The sequence below is a fragment of the Ruditapes philippinarum genome, unplaced genomic scaffold (assembly GCF_026571515.1).
Source record: "Ruditapes philippinarum isolate M1 unplaced genomic scaffold, ASM2657151v2 ctg1363_1_1_1_1, whole genome shotgun sequence".
Classification (NCBI taxonomy): Eukaryota; Metazoa; Mollusca; class Bivalvia; order Venerida; family Veneridae; genus Ruditapes; species Ruditapes philippinarum.
Window position 1 is genome coordinate 310,748 of NW_026855186.1, and position 24,025 is coordinate 334,772.

At 32.4% G+C, this 24,025-nt stretch overlaps 2 protein-coding genes across 2 annotated transcripts; one reads left to right on the forward strand and one right to left on the reverse strand.

Moving 5' to 3' along the window:
* Positions 1-755: 755 nt before the first annotated feature.
* On the forward strand, positions 756-13,302 carry LOC132742380 (uncharacterized). Its single transcript, XM_060730764.1, has 12 exons — positions 756-968; positions 2,239-2,401; positions 2,714-2,935; positions 4,637-4,754; positions 4,983-5,336; positions 5,805-6,004; positions 6,694-6,880; positions 7,272-7,377; positions 7,777-7,914; positions 8,546-8,644; positions 9,069-9,160; positions 10,177-13,302. The coding sequence occupies exons 1-12, from the start codon at positions 806-808 to the stop codon at positions 10,285-10,287; spliced, it is 1,953 nt and encodes a 650-aa protein (XP_060586747.1). The 5' UTR covers positions 756-805; the 3' UTR covers positions 10,288-13,302.
* Positions 13,303-13,916: 614 nt separating this feature from the next.
* On the reverse strand, positions 13,917-19,557 carry LOC132742379 (polyglutamine-binding protein 1-like). Its single transcript, XM_060730763.1, has 7 exons — positions 19,377-19,557; positions 18,933-19,071; positions 17,327-17,499; positions 16,487-16,587; positions 15,543-15,622; positions 14,652-14,809; positions 13,917-14,094 (listed from the first exon to the last, which is right to left on the reverse strand). The coding sequence occupies exons 1-7, from the start codon at positions 19,478-19,480 to the stop codon at positions 13,959-13,961; spliced, it is 891 nt and encodes a 296-aa protein (XP_060586746.1). The 5' UTR covers positions 19,481-19,557; the 3' UTR covers positions 13,917-13,958.
* Between the last annotated feature and the right edge of the window lie 4,468 nt (positions 19,558-24,025).

The window sequence follows — 24,025 nt, forward strand, 5'->3', positions numbered from 1 at the left end:
TGGACACTCGACAAAAGGTAAGATATTTTCTCTTTTACAAAATTATTTTCTATTATTTTAATGTTTGTTTGTTTTTCGTTATTGATTGATATAACGTAATTGATTTTATTCATTTCACTTATTTACTTTGTAGAAATATGATGACTATTAATTATACCTTAAAATGATGGTAAAATATGTTATGTAAACGTTGTTATCAGAACAGAACAGAGCAGAATATTTATTTTCACTTAAGCGTATACAGCTTATCATCAATCTTGAAAATATAATACATCCAATCGCATGAAAACGAAAAGGCAAAATAAGTTATCTTTGCTTAAGTAAATTGTTAGGGTAAAGGTTAAAGTCAAAATAACTTTTTATATTTTGCTGTACATTGTAGTTGTTTTCAATATGTAAAAGTAAGAAATGTACCACATAACCCTTGAACATTTCTGTCAATAGCTTTCGGAATCTGTCCGTAATGTCCATAAAAATTAGGGCAGTTTTTGTTTTAAGTTTTAAGTAGTTTTATTTATTTTGACATAATCAATCACTGGTCAATGAACATTAAAATAGTCAATCTTTTGAAATATAAAGCTAATTCAGCTGAATTTTACAGCTAAACAATGAGCATAATATTTCTTTCATAATAATGCAAAAATAGTGTTAATCTAAAGGAACATTGTTAGTTTCTCTTTAAGTACAGTACTATATACGTGAATTATTGTTAAGTTATAAAATTTGCTGAACAAGGTTGTTGTCTTTATAGGTCTAGTCTGATTCCCTGCCTACAAAGCAGGCATTAACTAATTCAACTCTCAAGATGCCCTTTTGGCAGAAATCCGATGGCAAAGTGGCCCCTGCAAAGCCGATGCCGTCAATGTCATCCTCCATGACGTCATTGTCACCGTCACAACTGAACGCAGCCATTATGGATATGCTGCACGTGAACAACACCGGGAATCAGTGCCTTAACGCTTGTAGAGGTATAAATATAAAATATAAGCTTCTTAACATTTCTCCTAAAAAAGATATCAATCAATTAATCAATCAATGATGTACGAATGTACGTGTACGTCTAATGTTGCCTTATCGCTTGCTAGTAGTCAAAACGCACATAAAAAAAGGATGACGTCATAGATGATGATAATTTTTTACGCTTATCATTTCATACAAGGCTAAACGTTTGAAATTATTTTCTTGTTTTCAATATTAACAACAGTTATATATATGATGTTTTTCTGTCGCATTGATATCATATGAAGCATGAGAAAAATTAACAAATGACGTTAAAAGTCGTTAACGATGTCTTTGACGTAAAAAAAAAGTGAATTACTTTTGAAGAGGTAAAGATATATATGAATAAGTAACGAAAAGCAAGTTTCAGAAGATTTCATTTATTTCAAGAGCAATAGAAATGGATATTTTTAAGAATAAAAAATGTCAATTTATAAAAAAAGGTGAATGACGTTACCGATTGTTTTCTCATGCCGGTAGTCAGTTATTAAAATATCGTACTTTTATAACCTTATATTTGTGACGATGGAGACTTTTAAATCATGTATCAATATCTTAAGTCTCTAAATCAAAGGATATGATCCGGTGGATTTATGTAAGATTGACAGAGGCCGTTCCTATAAACTTTTATTTCGTTATTCATGAACTCCCAGCTTTATGTAGGTGTTAGCCAAAGTGAAACCAGTTTCCGCACGTACCGGAAATACGTCCATCCCCAATACAACGATGTTTTTTCCTCAATTTTTTGATTTTACCCTCTTGTCTAATTCCTCACATTTAGAAATATAAAATGTAAGAGATTAATCAATGCAAGTTTTGCTATTTTTTATATTATTTTTTTTTGATACTTTAACATAAATTATAGTTTAGTTTCATTTGAAATTTACAAGCTCTATATCTGTGAGCAGATAATTATCACTTAAAATGCAAATCCAAAATCTACCTTTAATGTAGTAATAGTTTATGTTGATTTTATTATGTAAACATGTTTTAAGGAACGCACAACAGACGCTACAAATACCAAACGTGTATTAGCATATCCTTTCAATTCAGGAATATTTACTGTCACATGTGAATCATGTCCAATCCTCATTCACTAACAAGCGACAATCTTCCTTACATGATCTTTCTCAAAGCCTCTTTCTTAATGAAAAATTTCTGTAAATGTTGCCATAATAAAATGTTATTATTGTTCCGTTCCAATGATAAAATGATTTTATTGTTGTTCTTGTTACCAAGGTGACCCGATCACGACGGCTGGTCAGCGGAATCAGATGATTAAGATGTTGGCTATTATTCTTATACCGGTATCCATCCTGGTGGGACTCACCGGAAATTCGTTCGGCACAACACTCAACAATTATCTTTATTCTACCTCCATCCGGTCAACTCTACTCTTCAGGTTACTGATATTTTACAATGATAAATATTCCTAAATGAGATGCTTGTTGTATAGCATGTTGTATTGTGTTGTCTAATAAGGCCTTATATAAGTATACATTGCTAGTGCGTGTTAGGCATTTCCGTTTCTGTTAATTAATTGACAATACAATTTATATCCATTGAAAATTGTTTCAATACATGTACATGTTTGTACAACTTATCTTCTAGCGCAAAAAAGTACTTTCATAATAAAGTGTTGTCATGAGAAATGTATGAGCTTAAACAAGACACTAGGGAAAAGTAGTTTTTTTTTCTGATCTTTGAACTTCAGTTTGGACATGGCTTACATGATCCGGTCGCTACAGCGAGAGAGGGACGGCAGCGCCCTCTACCTGAGTTCGATACGCCCGGAAACCAAAGGGTTTTTACTGCAGCGTTACCTGGACACCGACGAGGCTGTACAGAATCTACCAGAGTGGCCAACGTCCCTTAGTAACACAAGGTCCGAGTTCGATTCCAGTGAGACTTTCCTAAAAACACTTAATAGACACAGGTATAGTTACAAATATTTGTAGAAACTATATATTTTACAAATTGACAACTTCTGTGACTGCTAACAAATTAGTAACAAAAGTGTCTAATGAAAATAAAGGTTTACAAATCAATTTTATTTTTGTAAATATACAAACATACGGAGCCCCTAAGGTGACATTCTCGACACTTTTACACCGGCATTTAATTCGTTTTTACGAAATATTAATTCGTTATTACGAAATATCAATTCGTTTTTACGAAATATTAATTCGTTTTTACGAAATATTATTTCGTAATTACGAAATATTAATTCGTAAAAACGAAATGTTATTTCGTAATTACGAAATATTAATTCGTAAAAACGAAATCTTATTTAAGGTCATTTTGAGCTTGATAATGAACCTATTAATCTCACAAATGGGTCATTTACATGCCTTGATCAACTTTGCGATTATAAGCCGAATGGTTCTCAAGTTATTATATTTAAGTGAACAGGGTTTTTAAGTGAGAAGTCATTCTCTATCCAAAATGGTCTTTTTTCCCCATTGTCAAATACATGTTCCTATCAGCAATGTTTTAATGTTTGAGGCAATCTTTTACGACATGTATCTTTAAAACAGAAACATGCTATATTATTCCGTTCTTTTATCATATACATAAGTAAAACTAATGGGACGAGGAGGGGGTTGGTTCAGATTTCACTAATCTAATCAATTTAAAATGAATATTTCCTCACAATTTATTATTAGAAATGTCCGTGTTTGGATTTGAAGCACAGGACCCCCATTTTAAGTAAATTTTCCTAGCGCGTGTCTATCACGGCTGTGGCTCAACGCTATTGACATGCGAATATTTTAATTTATGTACAATAGTGTAAAGTTAAAAAAACTTGGGGAGAACAAAAATCGCTATTTATATTGCATGTACATGCCTTATATTAAGTCAGGAACTTAGTTTTGAGGCCTTATTTATAAATATTACCAAAACTCTTTGAAACGCTAGAAATAATTTAATTCGTTTTTACGAAATATTATTTCGTAATTACGAAATAACATTTCGTTTTTACGAATTAATATTTCGTAATTACGAAATAATATTTCGTAAAAACGAATTAATATTTCGTAATAACGAATTAATATTTCGTTATTACGAAATAATATTTCGTAATTACGAATTAATATTTCGTAATTACGAAATAATATTTCGTAATTACGAATTAATATTTCGTAAAAACGAATTAATATTTCGTAAAAACGAATTAATATTTCGTAAAAACGAAATAATATTTCGTAATTACGAATTAATATTTCGTAAAAACGAATTAATATTTCGTATTTACGAATTAATATTTCGTAAAAACGAATTATTATTTCGTAATTACGAATTATTATTTCGTAAAAACGAATTAAATTCCGGGGAAAAAAGTGTGGAAAATGTCACCTTAGGGGCTCCGTACAAACATGTTCGTTGAAAGATTGCTTTTATTTCTCTCTCATTTTTCATGTTTAACTTCTTGAAGACCACAACACACTTTAGTTAATTTCAATCTTAAACGCAATGCTATGGTGAAACAGTGATTTTATTTTTGACGTTATAACAACGATACAAAAAATATTTCTTGTTAGCCACATGTTTGTCGTGGAAACAATTTACTGTGCAGGAATAAAGAGATAAAATTTAACAAATGTTTTACATAACAATTTATTTAATAAATGGCTAGGTACGAGCTGGACACTTTAAAGGTCACGTTTCACGAGGAATTGATCACGTATTCTGATTGGATAGAAGTGTTTATCAAATGGTTCTACAAATCTATCACCGAAGCACGTGCAGAAAAGGTAAGCGTTCAAGAGATTGTTACAAAACTCTTCTTTATTTCTTTTGTTGTTTTTTTCCTTTTTATTGTTAGAACAGCATCTTGTGATATACTTTTAAAGACAGTTTCTAATAATGTTTGTTCATAAAAATAGTTATAAGTTAACCGTCTCGGTCTTTCATTTCACCAAGAAACTAATAGCAAAAATATGTTTTTGAGCAAAAAGATATCGCTTTAAACTTTTTTTTAGGTTTGGAAAGCATTTGTTGCATACCAAGAACTCTTAGTTGCATCGGAATACCTCGGCCGTGAACGAGCGATGGGCGTAATATTCTACACCCTCGGAGAGTTCCCGACCCGAGAAGAGTACCTGTATTTTGTAGAGAGCCAAGATACGTCTAACGCCTCTTTCGCCGCGGCCCGACAATACTCGACCATTGCCAAGGAAATCTACGATGCTAAAATCAAAGGAAATCCAGAAATCATGCGTACTATTCAAAATAAAAGAGGAGAGATCCGTTCAAGAAACTCAGGCGCTGTTATTAATACAGTCGGATCTCTAAAAGATGCCAAATTCTGGTTTGAAAATATGACGTATTTCCAGGTTGGTTGCATTCTTTTTGGACAACCCTCGTAGGTCGAAAATCTAGTCATGCTGCGGTAATTAGCGATATAAAAGCATACTTGAACTATAGTCCTACGTAATTTTTTTTAATACATACCCCGTTTAAGCATTTGTTTCTACACATGTTAAAAACATTTGTTATGCATAGACTGTATGCTAATGAAGAAGATCAAGAATCATACATTCTAAATAAACAATTGAAATATAAATATGTATATTTTTGCAATCTTGAACTGTACCACACATCTTTGATAAAAAATAGGGTATGTAAGGAAACAAGGGCATCGTCAAATGATAAATAAGAACTCGAACAATCGTTAGACATATTATTCGGCAATCGGTATACATGCTAAGCCGAATTACCGAATACATGCTTCACAAAGTAAGCTGTGAGAAACTGGGTACTAGTATATTTTCCCTATACGTTAAATATATTTCTGATTGCAGGACATTATACGAGAGGCCCAGGTCTCCCTAGCTCTCACGATTGACGGTCTACTGGCGGCCAGGCAGCAGACGGACCTCACTAACATCATTATAATCTGTATCATCTTTAGTGCCGTACTTATTTTATGTCCGGTAATAATCTACGCTGTCTATAACCTTACAGTGGAAATCCAGAGGTGTTCTCTTCATATTGCAGATAGGTGAGAGCGTATGAGCTTATATTGGAAAAAACATACTCCAGTTAACAATATAAAATACCGCATTTTTTTTATTTGATATTAAAATTTTGAAAATTGGAAGATTCTTCTGGAGCGATGAAAACAAAGATAAATATCTAAAAACAGGACTGAAGCTAGTTTTGGTGAAAATGATATTTCATTATTTTCCAATTTTAGATAATTTGTACTTAATAAATTGAAATATAGATATGTATAAAACTGCTTTTCTAACAAAAGACTATCACGGAAACAATTGTTTCTTTCTTACATGGACAAAACTGGCATTTTCTATTTGAGTCGTTATTAGAATGCGAAAAAAAAAGAGATTTTAGATGGTTTTATATTCGTTTTGCCCCTATATTGATTTTTTTTTTAACTATACTAGAGAAAAAAATCTCAAAGAAAGTTATATTCTCTTTTTGAATTTATACTTTGCACTTTATTCTTAAATTAAGTATTCTCTTCTTAAATATATACTATAAAACTAAGGCTTTACTACTATTGTTCAGTCCATATTTTAAAAGTAAAGCGTTGAATTCTGTTTTTGGGCCTATACTTTATAATTAATCATTTAACTTTAAAGCTTTACCTTAACTTTATACCATTAAAGGTAAGAGGAGAATAAATTTTCTTTAGAACTAATTATTTACGTTTTCTTTTTTGAACTACAGAACTAAAGCGTTAAGTAAAGAAAAGAAGAGAACGGACACATTGCTGTATCAGATGTTACCGAAGGAAGTGGCGGAGCAGCTGAAGCAGAACCAGGAAGTGAGCACGGAGGAGTTTGTACAAGCCACCATTATGTTTAGTGATATTGTAGGCTTCACAAATATCTCTTCCCGTAGCTCACCGCTTCAGGTAAATCAACAGAACATACTGAGCTAGGGACTCCATTGCGTTTTATTGACAGGAAAATAATTTTAGAGCTTTAATTGTGTACCATTAGGTCTAGACTAATAAATTGTTCAAAATTTCACATCATTTGCCCATTCAAGAATAATAATTTTTCTTGTGAAAAATAATATAGAAGCATCATTTGGTTGATTACCATTACGAATGTTCTTTTTGTTCTTCTGACAGACGGACAGACAAGATGTTATGTTTACGATCGTATCGGCAAATCATCAATATATGGCTGTACAAGTAAAAACTAAAATGAAATCCTGTTCATTTTATTCTTACAGAGGCATCAAATATTTACTTTCCTTTATTTATTTTTGAACAGAGGTAAATTGTTGTTGTTTCACAGATTGTAGAGATGTTGAACACTATATACTCGTGTCTAGATGAGAGAATAGATCTTTATGACGTATACAAGGTGGAAACTATAGGAGATGCCTACCTAGTAGTCTCAGGTATGTTTTCCGGCCTCTTTTTGAATTATAGTATTTTAGCCTTTTTATCTATTAACATTCCGTGGAAAGAATTGCTGATGATTATATCTGAGAATTATTGGAATGGTATCACATTTCCGTTTGAACTTTTCTTTGAAACAAATTGGTGCTTTCTCGGGCTTCACAATGAGAGTAGCCACTTGATTTCACTACATCGAAAGAGACATGTATCTATTTTAACAAATGTGTTGTTTTTTTTGTTTTGTTTTGTTCTCTTTTTTTCTCCTACAACTGTATACAATAATGATAATTGACATTCCTTTTCGTATATATTACAAGATGAAATTTGTTAGAACGAATATATTTATGATATTCAAATCTTCAAAACAAATGATTAATTTTAATAAATTTTCGATTTAGGTGTCCCTAAACCAAACGGTAAACGCCATGCATCAGAAATAGCCTCGCTTTCATTGGACATTCTAGAGCACGTGAACAGAATGGAGATTCCGCATATACCCGGAACTAACGTCAGGCTGCGGATAGGATGCCATAGTGGTACGGTATTTCAAATATAATTTTATGAAAGTTCCATGTACGTGATAAGATTATGGACAAACAAGTCAGAAGGAAACATTTCTGATGGAGATTGGCATAAAGGGTGTTAATGTCGCAAATTGAAAATTGTCGCTACCATTGATAAGGATTGATCTTCTCTTGTCAGTTATACAACTGTTGAGATGACATTTCATCTAATGAATCATAAAAAACTATATATAACAGTCCAAAGATTTGATCCTAGATGTGTTTATATCCTTTGAAGAGTCCCAACTATATCGTATCAGTCTAAACAAATAGTATGTCTTTTTAAGTATGGAAAAGTAACAGAATATAGAAAACAAAAATATTCTCCGAATGATTTAACATTAATGTCTTTACCTTCTAAATTGTCTTCAAATATCATGCTGTCGGTAGTTAAATTCTTTTGCAAGGATAACTGGTATCCCCCAAATACGACAGGTGTTGTCTCTGCTGTCATGAACGCCATTCCGAGAAATAAAATAAAATACCATCAATATATATTCTTACTATTTACCTACTTTTCATTAAGTTTTATGCTAAATCCTCGTTGAATGCGCAGAAGGTTGGATTAATATGTAAGTTAAACAATACTTTGTATGTAAACAAGGTCCTGTAGTGGCGGGAGTTGTCGGAACAAAGATGCCGCATTATTGTGTGTTTGGTGAAGCCGTCAATGTGGCTAACAAAATGGAGGCTCTCGGCAAACGTAAGTTTTGTAAACATTTGATAAACCTTAAATAATTGTGCTCATTTATTCTTTAGAAAAGAAAAGCCAAAACACTGCTATATTATGTCATACTAAAGAAAAAACCAAATTTCTTGCACCGATTAGAATAACCACGTGACTTATGTAAAAAATGGGGAGTTGTATTTTGGTTGTCACTTAACTTAACAGTGACATTTGGTATTATACCATTGCGGCATAAATATCCAATAAAAATGTTATTTTCTTTAATTCCTGTTGCCAGTCTAAGAAAAGGAGTATATTTTGACAGAGAGCCACAATGAGTCCTTTCTTTAAGAGGTTTTGTTTTTAGACTTGCGATGCAAAGTAATAAGAAAGTTGTCAATGCTTTAAATACACAATATTCAGACTTTGAGTTACTGTAACTTGTTTTGTATATTTGCAGCGTGTAAGATTCATCTTAGTAAGACAACGGCGGACATTTTGACTGAGGTTGGCGGTTACGTCATCAAAGAGAGAGATGACTTTCCTGACAAGGTAAATGTTGGTCAAATAATTATCAGACTCTTAACCTGGAAAATCTGTGTTTGAAATTCAAAGCTTAAAGGAACTTCACTGAGTCATATTAGCCTTATATCATTACATTTGAAGTTCTTTCATATATCAACTAGTGCACTTGAAATGGAAAACTATACAATATATAATATATAAATATACACAGTATTAAATTGATAATCAAATGTTTATGCAATTCGTAGGAGTAATTTGAATGAAAAGCGCTGCAAAGTTTTTAAGTTTGTGCTCAACTTGCAAATAAAATAGATTATTCAAGAAACGGAAGGAGCAAATGATCTGACATTTTGTACACAAGCTATTGATCCAGACCTAAATACAGTTAAACAAAAATCTTGAAAAAATACTTTGGTCCCTTCGTATTAAAAACCCTCAGTGGAGTCTCTTTAAGGTGTTTCACTAACAAAATACAAATATTGAGCTTTATGCAGTAAAAAGCCTTGCCAGATTGCACGGATGGTGGCAATAGCTCATCACTTCCGGTTCAAGCAGATTAAGGGTTAGTATTAAAGATTCTTGATAGGTTAAATGACCCAGTTTAAACGGTTGTAAGCACATTGCCCGTCAGAATATGGTTATATAGCGGCCAATTCTTTATAACCAATTTATAGTTCTGCTTTACCGATTTTTTTAAAAAAAAAAAGAAAAACAGTCACGACAATCTAATAAAAAGCGACGTTACAGACATGTATTCATTGTGTTCTGGAGAATTCAAAGTGGCTTGTTGTCTTGATCCGGAGGGTAAACCACCAGTCCACCACCATCTCTTTTCCTTTCCATATTCTTATTTTACAAGATTTCAATTAAATAGCGTTTCAACTATTTTAGTGTTCTTTTTTTTCTAACTTTAATTTTAAATACTCCCTTCACGTTTAACATACCTGTTGCCTTACAAATCTAACTAGGTAATATGGACTCAATTGTTGTTTTGCATTTTTTCCTTGCTCATTTTGTTATAACAGAATTATTTATTGTTTCAGAATGATCATGATCTCCTGATAGCGTTTAAAGGAAACGTGAAGACATACTGGCTTGTGTGTAGGGAAGGTTTCGCCCCGCCCCTCACCCCTGACCCGGAGACAAAGGCATGACGCCCACAGAGTACCTCTGCATAGGAAAGGAATATTAGAATGTTGCCTTTATATCTAAAATCATATTATATCTTAAACTAAAATAATATGTATGAGAAAAACATATGCATCAAAATCGTATCATCTTTAAAGTTAATTATTTAGTTAGCTTTTTTCTGCAATGGGTTTGTCCAGGCTTTTAATTTTAAACTTCAACTTCGTTTTGATACGTGATTTCAGTTTCAAAATCATTTACAACATTTCGGTCATTTCCGTCAATCATCGGATTAATAATCGTCGAGGTGAACCAATTGTTTCAAAATACTAAAATGGTTTCTAGTCAGATTACATTGATGAGCAGACTGGTTTGGCACACTACTGGTGATATAATTTTGTGACTACCTTGCAAATACTTAAATGTGTATGCCTCAAGAAAAGAACCTCATGTTTACAAATTTTCAAATGGTAATACATGTGTACTTTGTTATAATAAAACGTTTATAGTTTAATAAATGTGTAAATAACTAAATATCAATAAATCACTAACGCTTTGCATGTTTTATGCAAGAGACTGATCTAATTTTTTCCTCCATTTTTCTTCAAAGTTTTTTGTTCCAAATAAAAAGTCATTTTTTTTTTCATTCTGTTCTTTATAAAATAAGGCTCATTCTTGTTACTTACAAAGTAAGTGGTAATGTACATAGATTTATTTATTATGTTTTGTCATTCATGAAAATATCGCATCTAATGTTCATGTGAAATATATTTTTTATCTTTCATTTAAAACAAACAAATAACCTCTTTCATTGGATCATTGGTGTTTATTATTTTTGTTTAGAAATGGATAGATAGAAAGGTTATAGTTAAAGATAAACTATGCTCATCTTTGAGTAAAATAATTACATCACAGAGATTATTGAAATCTATGAATTTTTTACTGAATAAATGTCTAATTTGAATAAAATTGTACAAACTATGAAGGGGAAGCTGCCTTCCCTATTACAGGTGAAATAAAATTGGTCCTTTTTCAAAAAAAATAAAAATAAAAAAAATGCCAGTTTTTTTTAATGACACTATATATTCACATTGTGGCCTCCTATAGTGTGTAAAGTTTAAAAAACAACATATATACTGTGTGTGAAGTCGAAACATGTTGATTTTATATTTACAAAGAAACAGTGCAGCAGTTTTCAATGTTTTCAAGTATGAGAATAGTGTATCTTTCAAACACTTTAAAAATCCAGGAAATCTTCCGAGTAATCTCTTTCCAAGAATACTCGATCGGTACTCGTTGCCATTGGTAATATATTTGTTTTGGGCCAGATTAATTCACTTTAATTGCCAAGTTGAAAGCGTTTTACTTATAAGAGAACTTTTTTCTTCATAAAATTAAACATGAGCATTAAAGAGGTCTGTTGCTTTAGATAATATAAAATATACTATATTTAGATACGGTTGTTACTATATTTAGATACGGTTGTTACTATAAATATTTTTTGTGGTTGTTGAGTGTATGTTGCAGTTTCTGTGATTAAGAAACAAAAATTTAGTCCTCAAATATCAGGTATTTTTATTGTATATTTGTATAAATAACTTTGTATGGTGCAAGTCTATGTGATTTTTAATATAATTATTTTATAAAAAAAAAGATATTTTCTTTGTTCACTTATATCTTCAATAGCCATTGGTTATTAAATGAGAAAAAAAACTAGACAACGCAATAATAACTAATTTACATAAAAATATAAAGATATGTTACAATTCAATTTCTTTCAAGTTTGTACTGAAATAATTAAAGATCATGTATGTTGTAATTAAGGTTGTTACCACACTTCAATAAAATCTTATATATGTATATAATTCTTCTAAAACAATTTTCAAACATCGAAGAATATGTAAAATATGTACTGCAAATATTTGTCCACATTATATGTAAATTATATTAAAATATATGCATTCATTTCTTATTGAAAATTTTGACTTAGACTTTAAAGAAAATAAATTTCTAATAACCCGCCTTTATTAACATAAAATGTAAATTCAGTAATATCTTTACAAATAATGCTTTTTGGAACATACAATATTGATAAATCTTCATTTGAGCATTATATCTATGATATAAAGTCATAAAAAAATTGAGTAACAGGATCTTCAAGTTTGTTCTTAGAGATTACGTACAATTCGACAGCTTTGAAATATAGGGTTAGGGTTGACTATTAAAGGGAGGTAATCTAAACCAAAATTGCCTTGATGATAAAAAAATACACATGGTTTCAGATTCAATCTTCAGAAAAAGTCCTAAATTGAACCCAGAAGGTGTCATTTACAGATTTTCCTTTTAATTTTTCAAAATCAAATTTGTATAGATGTTATTTGTAATTATTTTGAGTTAACAAAATAAAAGAAAAAAGTTATATTTTGTTGTGTTATCATATTTAAAAGGGGAGCGGTGGCCTAGTGGTTAAGGTGTCAGCCTCTCAACCCAGAGATCATGGGTTCGAGCCCTACTCGGGTCACGACCATGTTTCTTCATATGACACCAGTACTGGTTGGTTCCAGGAAGCGGACTCGAAAGTGATTAATATAAGTTGCAAGAACTTGTTTCGCAATCAAGCTTAAATAAATATGTTTAAACCATTTAAAACCTTTGTCATGTGTCAATTGAACATTGATGCCCCCCAACATGGGTTTTCAGTTCTTGTTAAAGACTAAGTGGTCATATGTTTTAAGGTAAATCTATCATGCATTATCAAAATTTGAACAGGATTTGATGGAAAAATATATAAACTATAAAATTTCCTTGACTCAACAAAAATAACAACTCAAAAACTTACTTTAGCATTTTATTTAACATCAAAATGATGTTAAACGACAGCTTTAATGCTGCTACTGCTGATGATGATGAAGTTAATAGTGATGATGATGGTGATGATGCTGCTGCTGCAGATAATCATTGTGATAATGGTAGTGACGATGATGAAAGTTATGATGATGATTGTATGGATGATAATGATGATGACAATGTTGATGGATCTTCTGCTGCTGCTGCCAATCATGATGATGATGATGACAAATATAATGAATATTATGATGATAAACATGAAGACAATGTAGATGAAATGACAGTTATTTATCTTTTAATGCATTCATCATTTAATACATAAACAAATATTGTTATAACTTGTGTATTTACAAATACAAAATGTACTTCCATAAATATCACACACACATGAAGTTATTTTCATTAAGGTGATAATTAAGCAAATATCTCATTGTTTAGACAACAACATTTCTGTTACTGATCACATAGCAAGTGGTGAACTATTTCTGATGTATTAACGAAACATTTATTTTGTGTAAAACATCTTGCAAATCAGCAACTGTGCTAATATAAAACCAACCAGTCCAAAAGAAAGTTTCATCTGACATCTTTCAAACCTTAAAAGATAAATTTTTATCAAAGTTCACCTAATTGATAGATCCCTACTCTGACCTTTCACTTGAATAACAACAAAGTTAACCACAAACACTGACATGTGCTCTTTTGTTAAAAAATATTTTGGGGTGAAATTCTAATTCACTAATCTTATAATTCAAATTGAAAAGATAACAGTCATATAGGGATCTATGCATAGCTCAGTTTTGTCATAAAAAGTTAATGTCATAAGAAGATAACCAACTGAACTCTTCCTTCATTTCCCTCGGTTGGCACGAAGCACTGCACCGGGACTTGGATATGGTCTCTGTTGGAACAATGGGCCGGAAGCTGTTGAATCAACGCCAGTCTTTGCATCACCTGATCTTTCTAAACCTGCCGACCAACCACCCCTGAAATAATTTGTTACACAGCTTGTATATTATCTAGTTACCCTTATATCAATCTTATTTGAAAGATTTGTTTGTTATTTGTGAAGAACAGAATAAGTTACCCTCATTAAATTTGACATAATGCCTTGCAGAAATACAAAGAGATACACCTTCAGAAAAATTCCAAAACAAGGGCAGAAATTAAAAATATTAAATTTGGTATTACATGACTGTACTTTCATTGCTTTTTTTATATTGAAAAACAGAGCTTTCAAGAGTAGTAACAACCGAAAGTTTCAGGCAAATATGATAAGGATGTGCCAAATGTTACCATAACACTCCATGTATAACCCCGTCAAAAGAAATCAATTCTTTTTTCACTGAAAATAGTTCTTATTTTTCATATGTGATAAACAGAATATTTTATTCATGTATATGTAGGTTCTTAACTAAATTTATTGAACTCATTGAATAAAACAATATTATACTCGCCAGATAATATAATTTTATTCAACTTGTTCAATAAATTTCAGTATTGAACCTACACTCACTTAATGTTCTCTGTATATTACACTTACCTTGGAATATCGGAGTAAGATGCTGGGTCCATAGGATCTATTTCATCTTTACGTTGTCTACCACCTCTACCTCTGTTTCTCTCGTGTGCTTGCCGACCTTTCTCGTGCCGTCTGTCATACTCATCTTCGTCTGATGATGATGATGATGAACTTTCACTCTGCAAGTCAATATCACAATATTGAAATCTGGTTACAAGATTACAATGAAAGCCTTTTAATAAGCCTTTTTTCCATTAGATTATTGTAAATGTATTGGAATCTTATTGCCTGATAAAACAAAACCCATCATTAAACTAAACCTGTCATACGAGTGACCATATGACACTTATTTTCCAGGTTAGAGCCAGTTTCAATTACTGAACTACTTAACTTTAACAATAAAACTGTCTTTCACTTATTTAAAGAGGCATTATGCCCATTCCATCGTAAATAAGAAGTACTTAGGTAAAATTAAAATAACTACATGTATTCAATTTGTTATATGTGATTTCAATTTTGTAAAATAGTCAATCTTTTGAAATATGCAACTTATTTATGTCAGCTTGACAGTGAAAGAATGAGCATAATGATCACTAAGGTTCTGTGAAATCATGTAAGGGCATAAAATTTGGTGGCTATCTGGCAGAAGGCATATTTATGGAATTCAATTGCCAGGAAAAAGAAAATATGGGGCCAAATATCTTTTGATTTCAACACTTTTAAGTATTTCAATATAAATATGTAGGTTAAACAGTAAAGTTGAGTCATTTGCAATCTGACCGAGCAGAGTCAGACTGAACAATCAGGCAGATAGACCTGGTTATAGTGCTGGCATATGCTTGTAAATATCCCTTTTTGTTTCTAATAATTAATATGCATGTTGTATATAAGGAGAAGACATGGTAGACTTACATCAGAGACGTCCATGCCTTCCTCTTCACTGTCCTCACTGTCACTATCTCCTCTTGTAAAACCATCATTCCGTAACACAGCTGTAATATTCAACAACATTATGTTAATCCTTAATCTGCTAAATTTCTAAAATGAACTTGTCCGGCTTGTATTTCTGGCAATAAATCAAATTTGGGGACGTCAAGATAAAACAAGAGCTGTAAGAAAGACAGTGTGCTCAACCATTTTCAGTTATTGATAGTAAAACAAGAGCCTGGATAATGTAGAATTTTCTCAGTTAATTCTGTCAAAAACTATGTAAGAGTTATGGGCCTTGGACAGTGACCTTTCATGCTGTGAAGTTTCAACCCATTCCCTTATGTAGTTTGGAGATACCAACTTGCATGCAAAAAGTAAACTGAAGTGTGATAGCGATGCACATATAGACTCCAGTCAGATTACATCAATGTGCAGTCTGACCCAGCTATTAACCATTCGAAAACACTTATCACTTTCAGTTCCATTCATTTATGTCACATTACATAAATATTCTATTTTTCTGCTTTCAAAAAACCAATTGGCTACAAGGTCATTACATTTGACATTTCATTGTGAATCATTATAAATAATACACTAAAATACAACCTCTGCATAGCAACTATCTTTGGCAGACAAAGATTTTGATTGTTGCGGAGAGCTGTTGCTCTAAAACGGTAGAATTTGTTACAAAATCTTACTTTGAAAAAAAAAAGTGATACTGTTGTAGTAAAGAGGTTATTGCTCTACATGTGGCCTTTCTGTAGAGGTTTCACTGTATTATAAATGTACATCGCATAATCTCCCAAAAACTGTATATTGGTAAACAATCTATCCTATGGTTATTAAGATACAGACTAAACATGATTCTTAAAGATGGAAATGTTTGCAGTGTACAATTTGTTGTAGCAGATCATCTATGAATTTACCTTGTAATTTTTCTGCTGACAGGGTAATCACAGCTCTGGGGTGTATTGGAGACAGCCATGATACCTGATCTGTGTTCATGTTCCAATAATAATATCTGTCTCTGAAATTACACATACAAGACAATTAGACACCTGATTAACACTTATAATAAAACAAAATTAGCTATTCACAACTTTTTTTCTTGGAGTTATATGTAACCAGCTGTGAATCTTCTTGCCTCCCCTGATGAATAAAATCTATAATTATAGAAATGAAATAGATAATTTTAAAGATGTTGTTAGGGATTTGGGTTGGATTTCAAGTAAAACAGTAGCTTAAGTAGTGAAAGAGATCTCATGTAGTAGAGTAAGACCTAACAAGAAAGACAACATCAAGAAGTGGAGGAAGTTAGACATTAACTGATATAGAAAGACTTCAAGTAGTGGAAGAAGAAAGAAGACTTCAAGTAGTGGAAGAAGACAAAATACTTGGTCATAGCCTCATAGGTACCAAATTTTCAATTTCTTTACTACAATTTGTGCATGGAGCTATATGTATTGTGCCTGCATTAGCATTTAATGTTTTGCAAGAACAACAAAATACTAAAACTTCTTTAATGTCTTCTGAGAAACCTTTTATTATAAGTCAGTGTTTTTCTTCAACAATTTCAGAACAAGTAAAAGTCTGTGGAACAGGGAATTATTTAGATATTGGGGCAAAAATGAGTTTCACCGAACACAAAATTGTGCATTATGAAATATTCTTTGACAACACATCCGGAAATACAAGAATTATTTAGAAATTGGGAATAAGTCCATTTACCAGACCCATCTAGAAGGGAAAATCATAATTATACTCACGTTTCAGGATCAGCAATTTCTTGCCATTCTGGCGGTAAAGGATATTTCCGCAACATTCTGTCTCTTTTTCGTATCATGTCCTCAGTGGGATTCCATACTTTCATACCCCACCTTTGTTTACAGAAATCACTGCATTCATGGTATGGATTAGATCTGTTAGGACAGGCAGGGACCTGAAAATATGACATTATTGTAAACAACAGGGTTGTGGAAACTTTATAATGTTTTCAACAGTCTCGAGGGCCATCAAGACATGCTGCTCTTTATATAAATCTAAGGCATCTAAATCTAAATGCTTTATTTGAAAGCAATGAAATGCTTGGGGTTTTTTTGTTCTTGTTTTTGAAATGTTCTCAGTTAAGCTTAGTTTATAAAGAATCTAATTTACTCCATTCTTTTGGAAGCTATATAAGCTTACTGAAACACTCTCAAATCAGTTCAGTACAGAGAAATGAGTGTAAAGTTTCTTGCTCAAGGAAATAACGACTTGCCCCTGACAGGGTTTGAACCCACATGGCCAGCAACCCTTGCATTACATTTCAAATGTGTTAACCACTTGGCCACAACTCCACTGAGTTTAGCTTAATTGTATCCAATTAATAATGCAGTTCTTAAGCTTGAATGGATAAGTTTTTCTTCAAAAATAATAATATAACTCATGATAAGCTATCAATCTTGTAGACAATATCTGTCTTAAAGACATGGCTTAATCATTCTGAGAGATTGATAGTAAACTTAAACCTTGCAGGAATTTTTACAAAACAGTTCACAATTTTAAGGCTATTATTCTCTCAAAATACTCAGTATTTTTGAACAGTAATTTCACAAAGGGGAATAAATCAGCTAGACTCCATTCAAGAGTAACATGTATGAGTTTCAGACAATAACCTAAATTTGTAATCCTAAAGGCATTTATTTAGTGAATTTTTAAGTGAACACTTTCAAAAGTTGTTGAATTGATCTTTCAGTCAAAAGTTTACCCAGGAATGATAAAATTCACAAAGGGGAATTTAGTCAAAATGCATTCAAGAGTTCTGGGTCCTGGAAAGTGACCTATAATTATATCAATAACTTGAATAAGACACAAGTTTTAATTGAATAACTTCAGCAGTTGTAAAATTTGATCTTTGCATGCAAAACTTTATGCAGGAATAACCAATTTCCAAAAGGGGAATAAATTAGTCAGAAACCATTCTAGAGTTATGGGGCATATCAAGTTGCACGTTAAACATTGACCTGAAGTTATGATGACGCCCACACATGTGTGAGCAGAACAGAGCCATAAATATTACATCAGATAAAATACTATTTCTCTTTGCATGATAAAAGTATTAGAATGCAGCATTAAATAATGAGCTGCGCCATGACAAAACAAACATAGTATGTTTGCAACCAGCATGGATCTAGACCAGCCTGCGCATCTGTGCAGTCTGATCAGGATCCATGCTGTTCACTATCAGTCACTCTACTTGTAATAGGGTTTGTAAGCGAACAGCATGGATCCTGACCAGACTGCGTGGATGCCCAGGCTGGTCTGGATCCATGCTGGTCGCAAAAGCACTATGTTTGATTTGTCATGGTGCAGCTCAGTTATTATTTTATTTACTTCTCTAAGAGAATCTTCCTCCTCTTCCTCTTCTACAGGAACTTGTACTCTCGTCTCCACGGCAGGTTCCGGCAACACTGGATCATCTTTCATCGGGTCATCATAATCCTCTGCAAACACTTCTTCAACCTCTTCATTGCCAATAAAAGTAAAATGCATTAAAATATGACAATGATTTCATTTATAGCTAAAAAATATGTAGGTGCTGCTTAAACAGTTTTCCGAGGTAAAAATACCCTAACTCAAGTCACCCAGGCTCAAATTGTCTCATTGTCAATCTGACCAAAATAATTTCATAATATTCAATCTTGGGGTTTAAAAAAAATGGGAACAAGACAATTCACAGCCACCCCAGACAACTCGGATTTATATGTCTAGCACTAAACTGTTAACAAGACGATTTTAAATTTTGATGATTTCCTATCCTTCCTAGCCCCAATTTTACCTGGCGTGTTTAGCGATGTAGCTTGTGCTGGTTTAATTTCTGGACTGTTCTGTAGAAGACCTCTCTTTTGCAAACGAGCAGCTAAAGCCGGCGGTAATGGCATTATTGGGATCTAAATTTATATTTTCCGGAGAAAAAAAATAATGCAGTTGTTGTTGTTGTCGTCGTCGTTTTTTCCCTTTAAAGAATCGAAACGATTTTATTTTAGCGGAAAAAAACTTTTTATCGTTTTGTATCGAAAAGTTCATAAGGCCCTTCAGTCTCTGGAAACAGTCAAATAAAAAGCAGTACAGTTAGAGAACATAAACTTGTCATTTGTGTAGTAATAATAACTTGTAGTCAACAATTCAAATGCTATTATTAATATTATAGATCTAAACTTATTTATAAATCACATGTGCCTGACGTCTAACACACACCAGGGTAGACCTCAAATAGAATCTCTCTATTTGAAGACCCTGCACACAAACACACTCTCTCTATATATTATAGATATAAGCATGGAGTTAAATATAAGATTGCTTATATATCTGTGATATAAGGAAAATTATACGTCAGGCACCTGTGTAATGAATAATGCCCTGCAGGTGTCAAAGAGTAACTTCATTAATTTGTGCAATCTTTTGTTTAAAAGAGAAATCATGAATTGTTTCAAATAACTTTCATGTCTCATTGCATTTCAAATGCCCCCCACCACCTTACTATTAATGATATCCTATTTTGTCCATGTCATTTTGCGATCAAAATTATTATTGCATAATAACAGGTATCCTAATGAATCTTGACTTTTTCAATCAACTTGTAAATATATGAAACCATGGAACAGTAATCAACCAAATCAATTTTTTAACAATCATATTTATTTATAAACATTATACCTATTTAACAAAATAAGAAAGAAAGAAAAGAATCCACAAAGTACGCCCAGAAATTTGAAAAAATGGGTATAACCTGATATCAGTCAACAAGGTTTGATTGAGTTGGTTAATGGACTATAGTAATATGTTCAAGCTACCATCCACGCCCCTAGCACCGGCTTAATTCAGTGGTATTCAACATTCAAGCATAAAAACAGTGGTATTTTAATTAAGAAAGATCCGAGACGACGGTGATTATGTAACATTCGATGACACGTTCCATTCCACATTACATGAACTGCGGCATATGATCCACAAGGAGAAGTATGCGTGCCCCCTTAACGAGAAAACAATGGGTGATTCTAAATAAAAGTAATTTTGAAAGCAGATCAGAGGTTCTAAAGTCGTAGATCATAGACTGAAAAAAAAAACAACAACAAAACCCCCAAATAAACAAATTGCAAAAGCAAGCAACATAGCCTAAGGGTGATAAAGAAATAATGGCCTATTAAGAAATATAAACTTAAACTACCAGATACACAACTGTTTTGTCGTGCCGATCAACGATTTTTAAAGGAGTGGAAATTGAAATGTTAAACAGGTTTTATTAAGGGAACAATATGCCTCAGAAATAAATATTTTACTTTCTGTACAAAGGCAGTAGATGAGTTTTATAACATTTAAATAACGATTATAAAGTATGTTATATAAGGCTTCTCATCTGAAGAAATTATCGCTTAATTTGAAATTATTTCTCAGAAAAGTAGCAAAATGTCAACAAAGTAGTATTTGACTTCCATACAAAATACTAAATCAATATAACTATACTAATTGCAAAGAGCAACAAAAGCAAAGAACAGTTCGGGTAATTATCCAGTGAGTAACTTTTTGGAAACTATAACAGGACACGAAAAAAGTTTTTTTTTTTTTGAGAAATAATAATAGAAAGATTTCTTTGGCGGGCATAATGGGCCTTTAACAATAAACATTGCAGCATAGAAACATGTTTAAGGTCAAGGTTATTTAATTGATATTACCGCAACGTACATTCCTATTAATGACAAAATATGGTTTGCCTTTATGCCAAATTTTATTATTTGAAAGTGGAAACGTTTGTTTATTTAAGTTGGACATGATGAAAAATCGGGAACTCTATTTTGATCATCACACACAAAAATCTATGAATGTTTTCTAGTGTTCAGAGTTTTCTTAAAATCAAGACATGAAGTTGACCAAGGACTACACTTTGTTTGATATTGTCTTCTTCAATGAATTGTATCTGTAGTAGTGCTTTGCTTTCTAATTGTTGTTCACATTTTATAGAAGATTTTGTCTGTCTAATTCTTTCATGAACTTTACATAAGCGATACCACCACATAAAAGCATATTAAACTATACATAAATTAGTATAAATTTGATAGCCTTTTCTTCTTAACCCATTACGTTATATACACGCCTTTTAACGCCTTTTTCACCCCCCCCCCCTTTTTGTTGTCTCAAATGGTGAAAAAATGCCTTATTTAGGCCCCCAACAGTTGTTTTTGTTTGAGAAATGTTGTTAAAAAAAGTGACCTCTTTTTCGGCGCGGCCCCCAACCAAAAAAATACATCAGGGGGTTGCCAGAAGGGGGATGTGCCCCCTTCTGTTTGGGGAGTTTGAAGGGGGGCGGAGTCCCCCTCATCGCCAAGAAAATTTTGGACTTGTGAGAGGCTATAAATGACCCCAGATTGATCATAAGGTAACGTGTAAGCAACGCTGAAAAGCATTTGACTCTATCTCAATCCATTGAGAAGTTGCAGCACTTTGAAATCAATTTTGATGGAAAATATCAACGCAAAATAGTGATTTTTGGCAATTTTGAGATGTCCCCTCGTTGCCATGGTAACAGAAAATTTAAGCCTGAGCATGTTGTTGCAAGGGCAATGGTTCAGTCAACATTTGTGCCAAGTTTGATTAGTGTTGAAGCAGGTTTTCTAGTATTATAGCAATTTGAACTTGTAACGGGAGACGTTTCAATGAAAACAGCCATTTTTCACAAAATGCTCATGAAGTAATGGGTTAAATATGTTTTGCAGGACACTATTATTGTGCGTTTGTGTTTGTTTTCAATTCCATACATTTGACCCTTTTTCTGATGGCTGGTTCCAATATTCCTAATCGAATATTGTTAAATCAACCATAGGATATGTTGTTTGCTTTTTTAATTTTTCTTTTGACGTCTAATCTGCGGTATGTAAGCTTCAAAACCTCTGATCCTCTTTCAAAATTCCATTTTAATTAGTTCCGTCTATTGTTTTCTACTGCTTATTTCGGTTCTAGGGGCGTGGGCGATAGCTTGCAATTACCAATACCGTCCATGACCAGGCTCAGTCAAAGCGAGCCTGCAAACCTTGTCGATTTTGCCGTTTTAGACACAGGCTTTTCCCCCCTCTATTTTGGTGTTATTTGATCTGGGTTAATTAACTGGATCTGAAACCTATCTAAAACAAATACAGTAGAGGAAACTAAATTATGCAGTCTATAGGTATTTTTTAAATATTATTATGTTTAGTCTTTTCATTTTTGTTTTATTCTTACTGTTTTCCTGTTATACAATGTACATGTTTTATAAGTAACTCGTGATAGGTCCATATTTACAAGCATAACGAATATCCCCTGTAAACCCATTTGACACTGTTCCGAACGAATAATGGGAAGAAAACAAGGGATATGGTGTCTCGGCAAACATGCTCCATATGTGGGACATTTGTTCATATAATTTTCAATATTCAAGTAAATTCTTATCACTTGTCACATTGAGATTGCACATATACACATGTATTGCTATTCTAAAGCGACGCTGATTTCTATTTCTTCATCGTGCCCTGTTTTCTGTTGTGTTTTTTTGTTGTTGTTTATTATAATATTTTTTTTTTTAATTATTTGTTTGTTTGCTGGTTTGAAAATACGAAATTAGAAAAGAGTAAACTAAAATACTTTAATATAATTTCATTTTACGTCATACATTATTTTGTTGCATTTTTGTGTAGGTTGATATATGTGACAATATTGTATGTGTTTATGTATATTTCTCTGAATAAATAGATGCATTCGTGTCTGCTATGATGCGGGCATATCTGTTTACATGAGAATTATAGAATATAGTCTTTCGTGTATTATTATTTATTAAATAAGTATAAGGTAGGGACCTTTAAAGGTGTGTTGTCTGTGCCATCCTGTACAATTAATTATACCGCGATGAGACAGATAAGATGTCTTAAATGACCCCTTTCGTTGCGCTATATAAATACTGTCTGTGACATTAAGTGGGATACAGAAACACACTGATTGACACATAGAATATATAGCACTATAAAGCAAATAGACCTTTTTCCAGTACGAGTTTTCCATAGCAACCGATGTTGCATTTCGCGCATGCGCATTCTGCGTACGACAAAAGCGCAATAACAATAGACTACATTTAAGCGCACTTGGAGGCCAATATAAGTTGTGTCACCAAGAAAACAGAAATTTTGGAATGAATTAAAGCGGTAAGTAATTAAAGGGATACTTAGGCAAATTAATGATAAAAATGTTAAAATGATCTTATGTACTCAAATCAAGCTAAATAACATAAATTTATTTTACATAAATCCGTGATGGCATTTTCTTAAAATCTTAGCATGAATTTCTGTATAAATTCTATATATTTTGGGTTTGAAGCATAAAAATACCTATATATGTTGAACGAAATTTAGACGCCGACAGAATCACGAGTAGTTTTAAAACAAGTCATGTGACTTGAACAAACC

Excerpts from the sequence above, each read along its gene's own strand:
- LOC132742380 (XM_060730764.1), top strand. The coding sequence starts at position 806 with ATGCCCTTTTGGCAGAAATCCGATGGCAAAGTGGCCCCTGCAAAGCCG. Across the intron at positions 969-2,238 it reads GTGCCTTAACGCTTGTAGAG|GTGACCCGATCACGACGGCT; the intron begins GTATAAATATAA and ends CTTGTTACCAAG. Across the intron at positions 5,337-5,804 it reads AAAATATGACGTATTTCCAG|GACATTATACGAGAGGCCCA; the intron begins GTTGGTTGCATT and ends TTCTGATTGCAG.
- LOC132742379 (XM_060730763.1), bottom strand. The coding sequence starts at position 19,480 with ATGCCATTACCGCCGGCTTTAGCTGCTCGTTTGCAAAAGAGAGGTCTT. Across the intron at positions 19,072-19,376 it reads ACATCGCTAAACACGCCAGG|CAATGAAGAGGTTGAAGAAG; the intron begins TAAAATTGGGGC and ends TACTTTTATTGG. Across the intron at positions 16,588-17,326 it reads GAAATTGCTGATCCTGAAAC|AGACAGATATTATTATTGGA; the intron begins GTGAGTATAATT and ends GTGTAATTTCAG.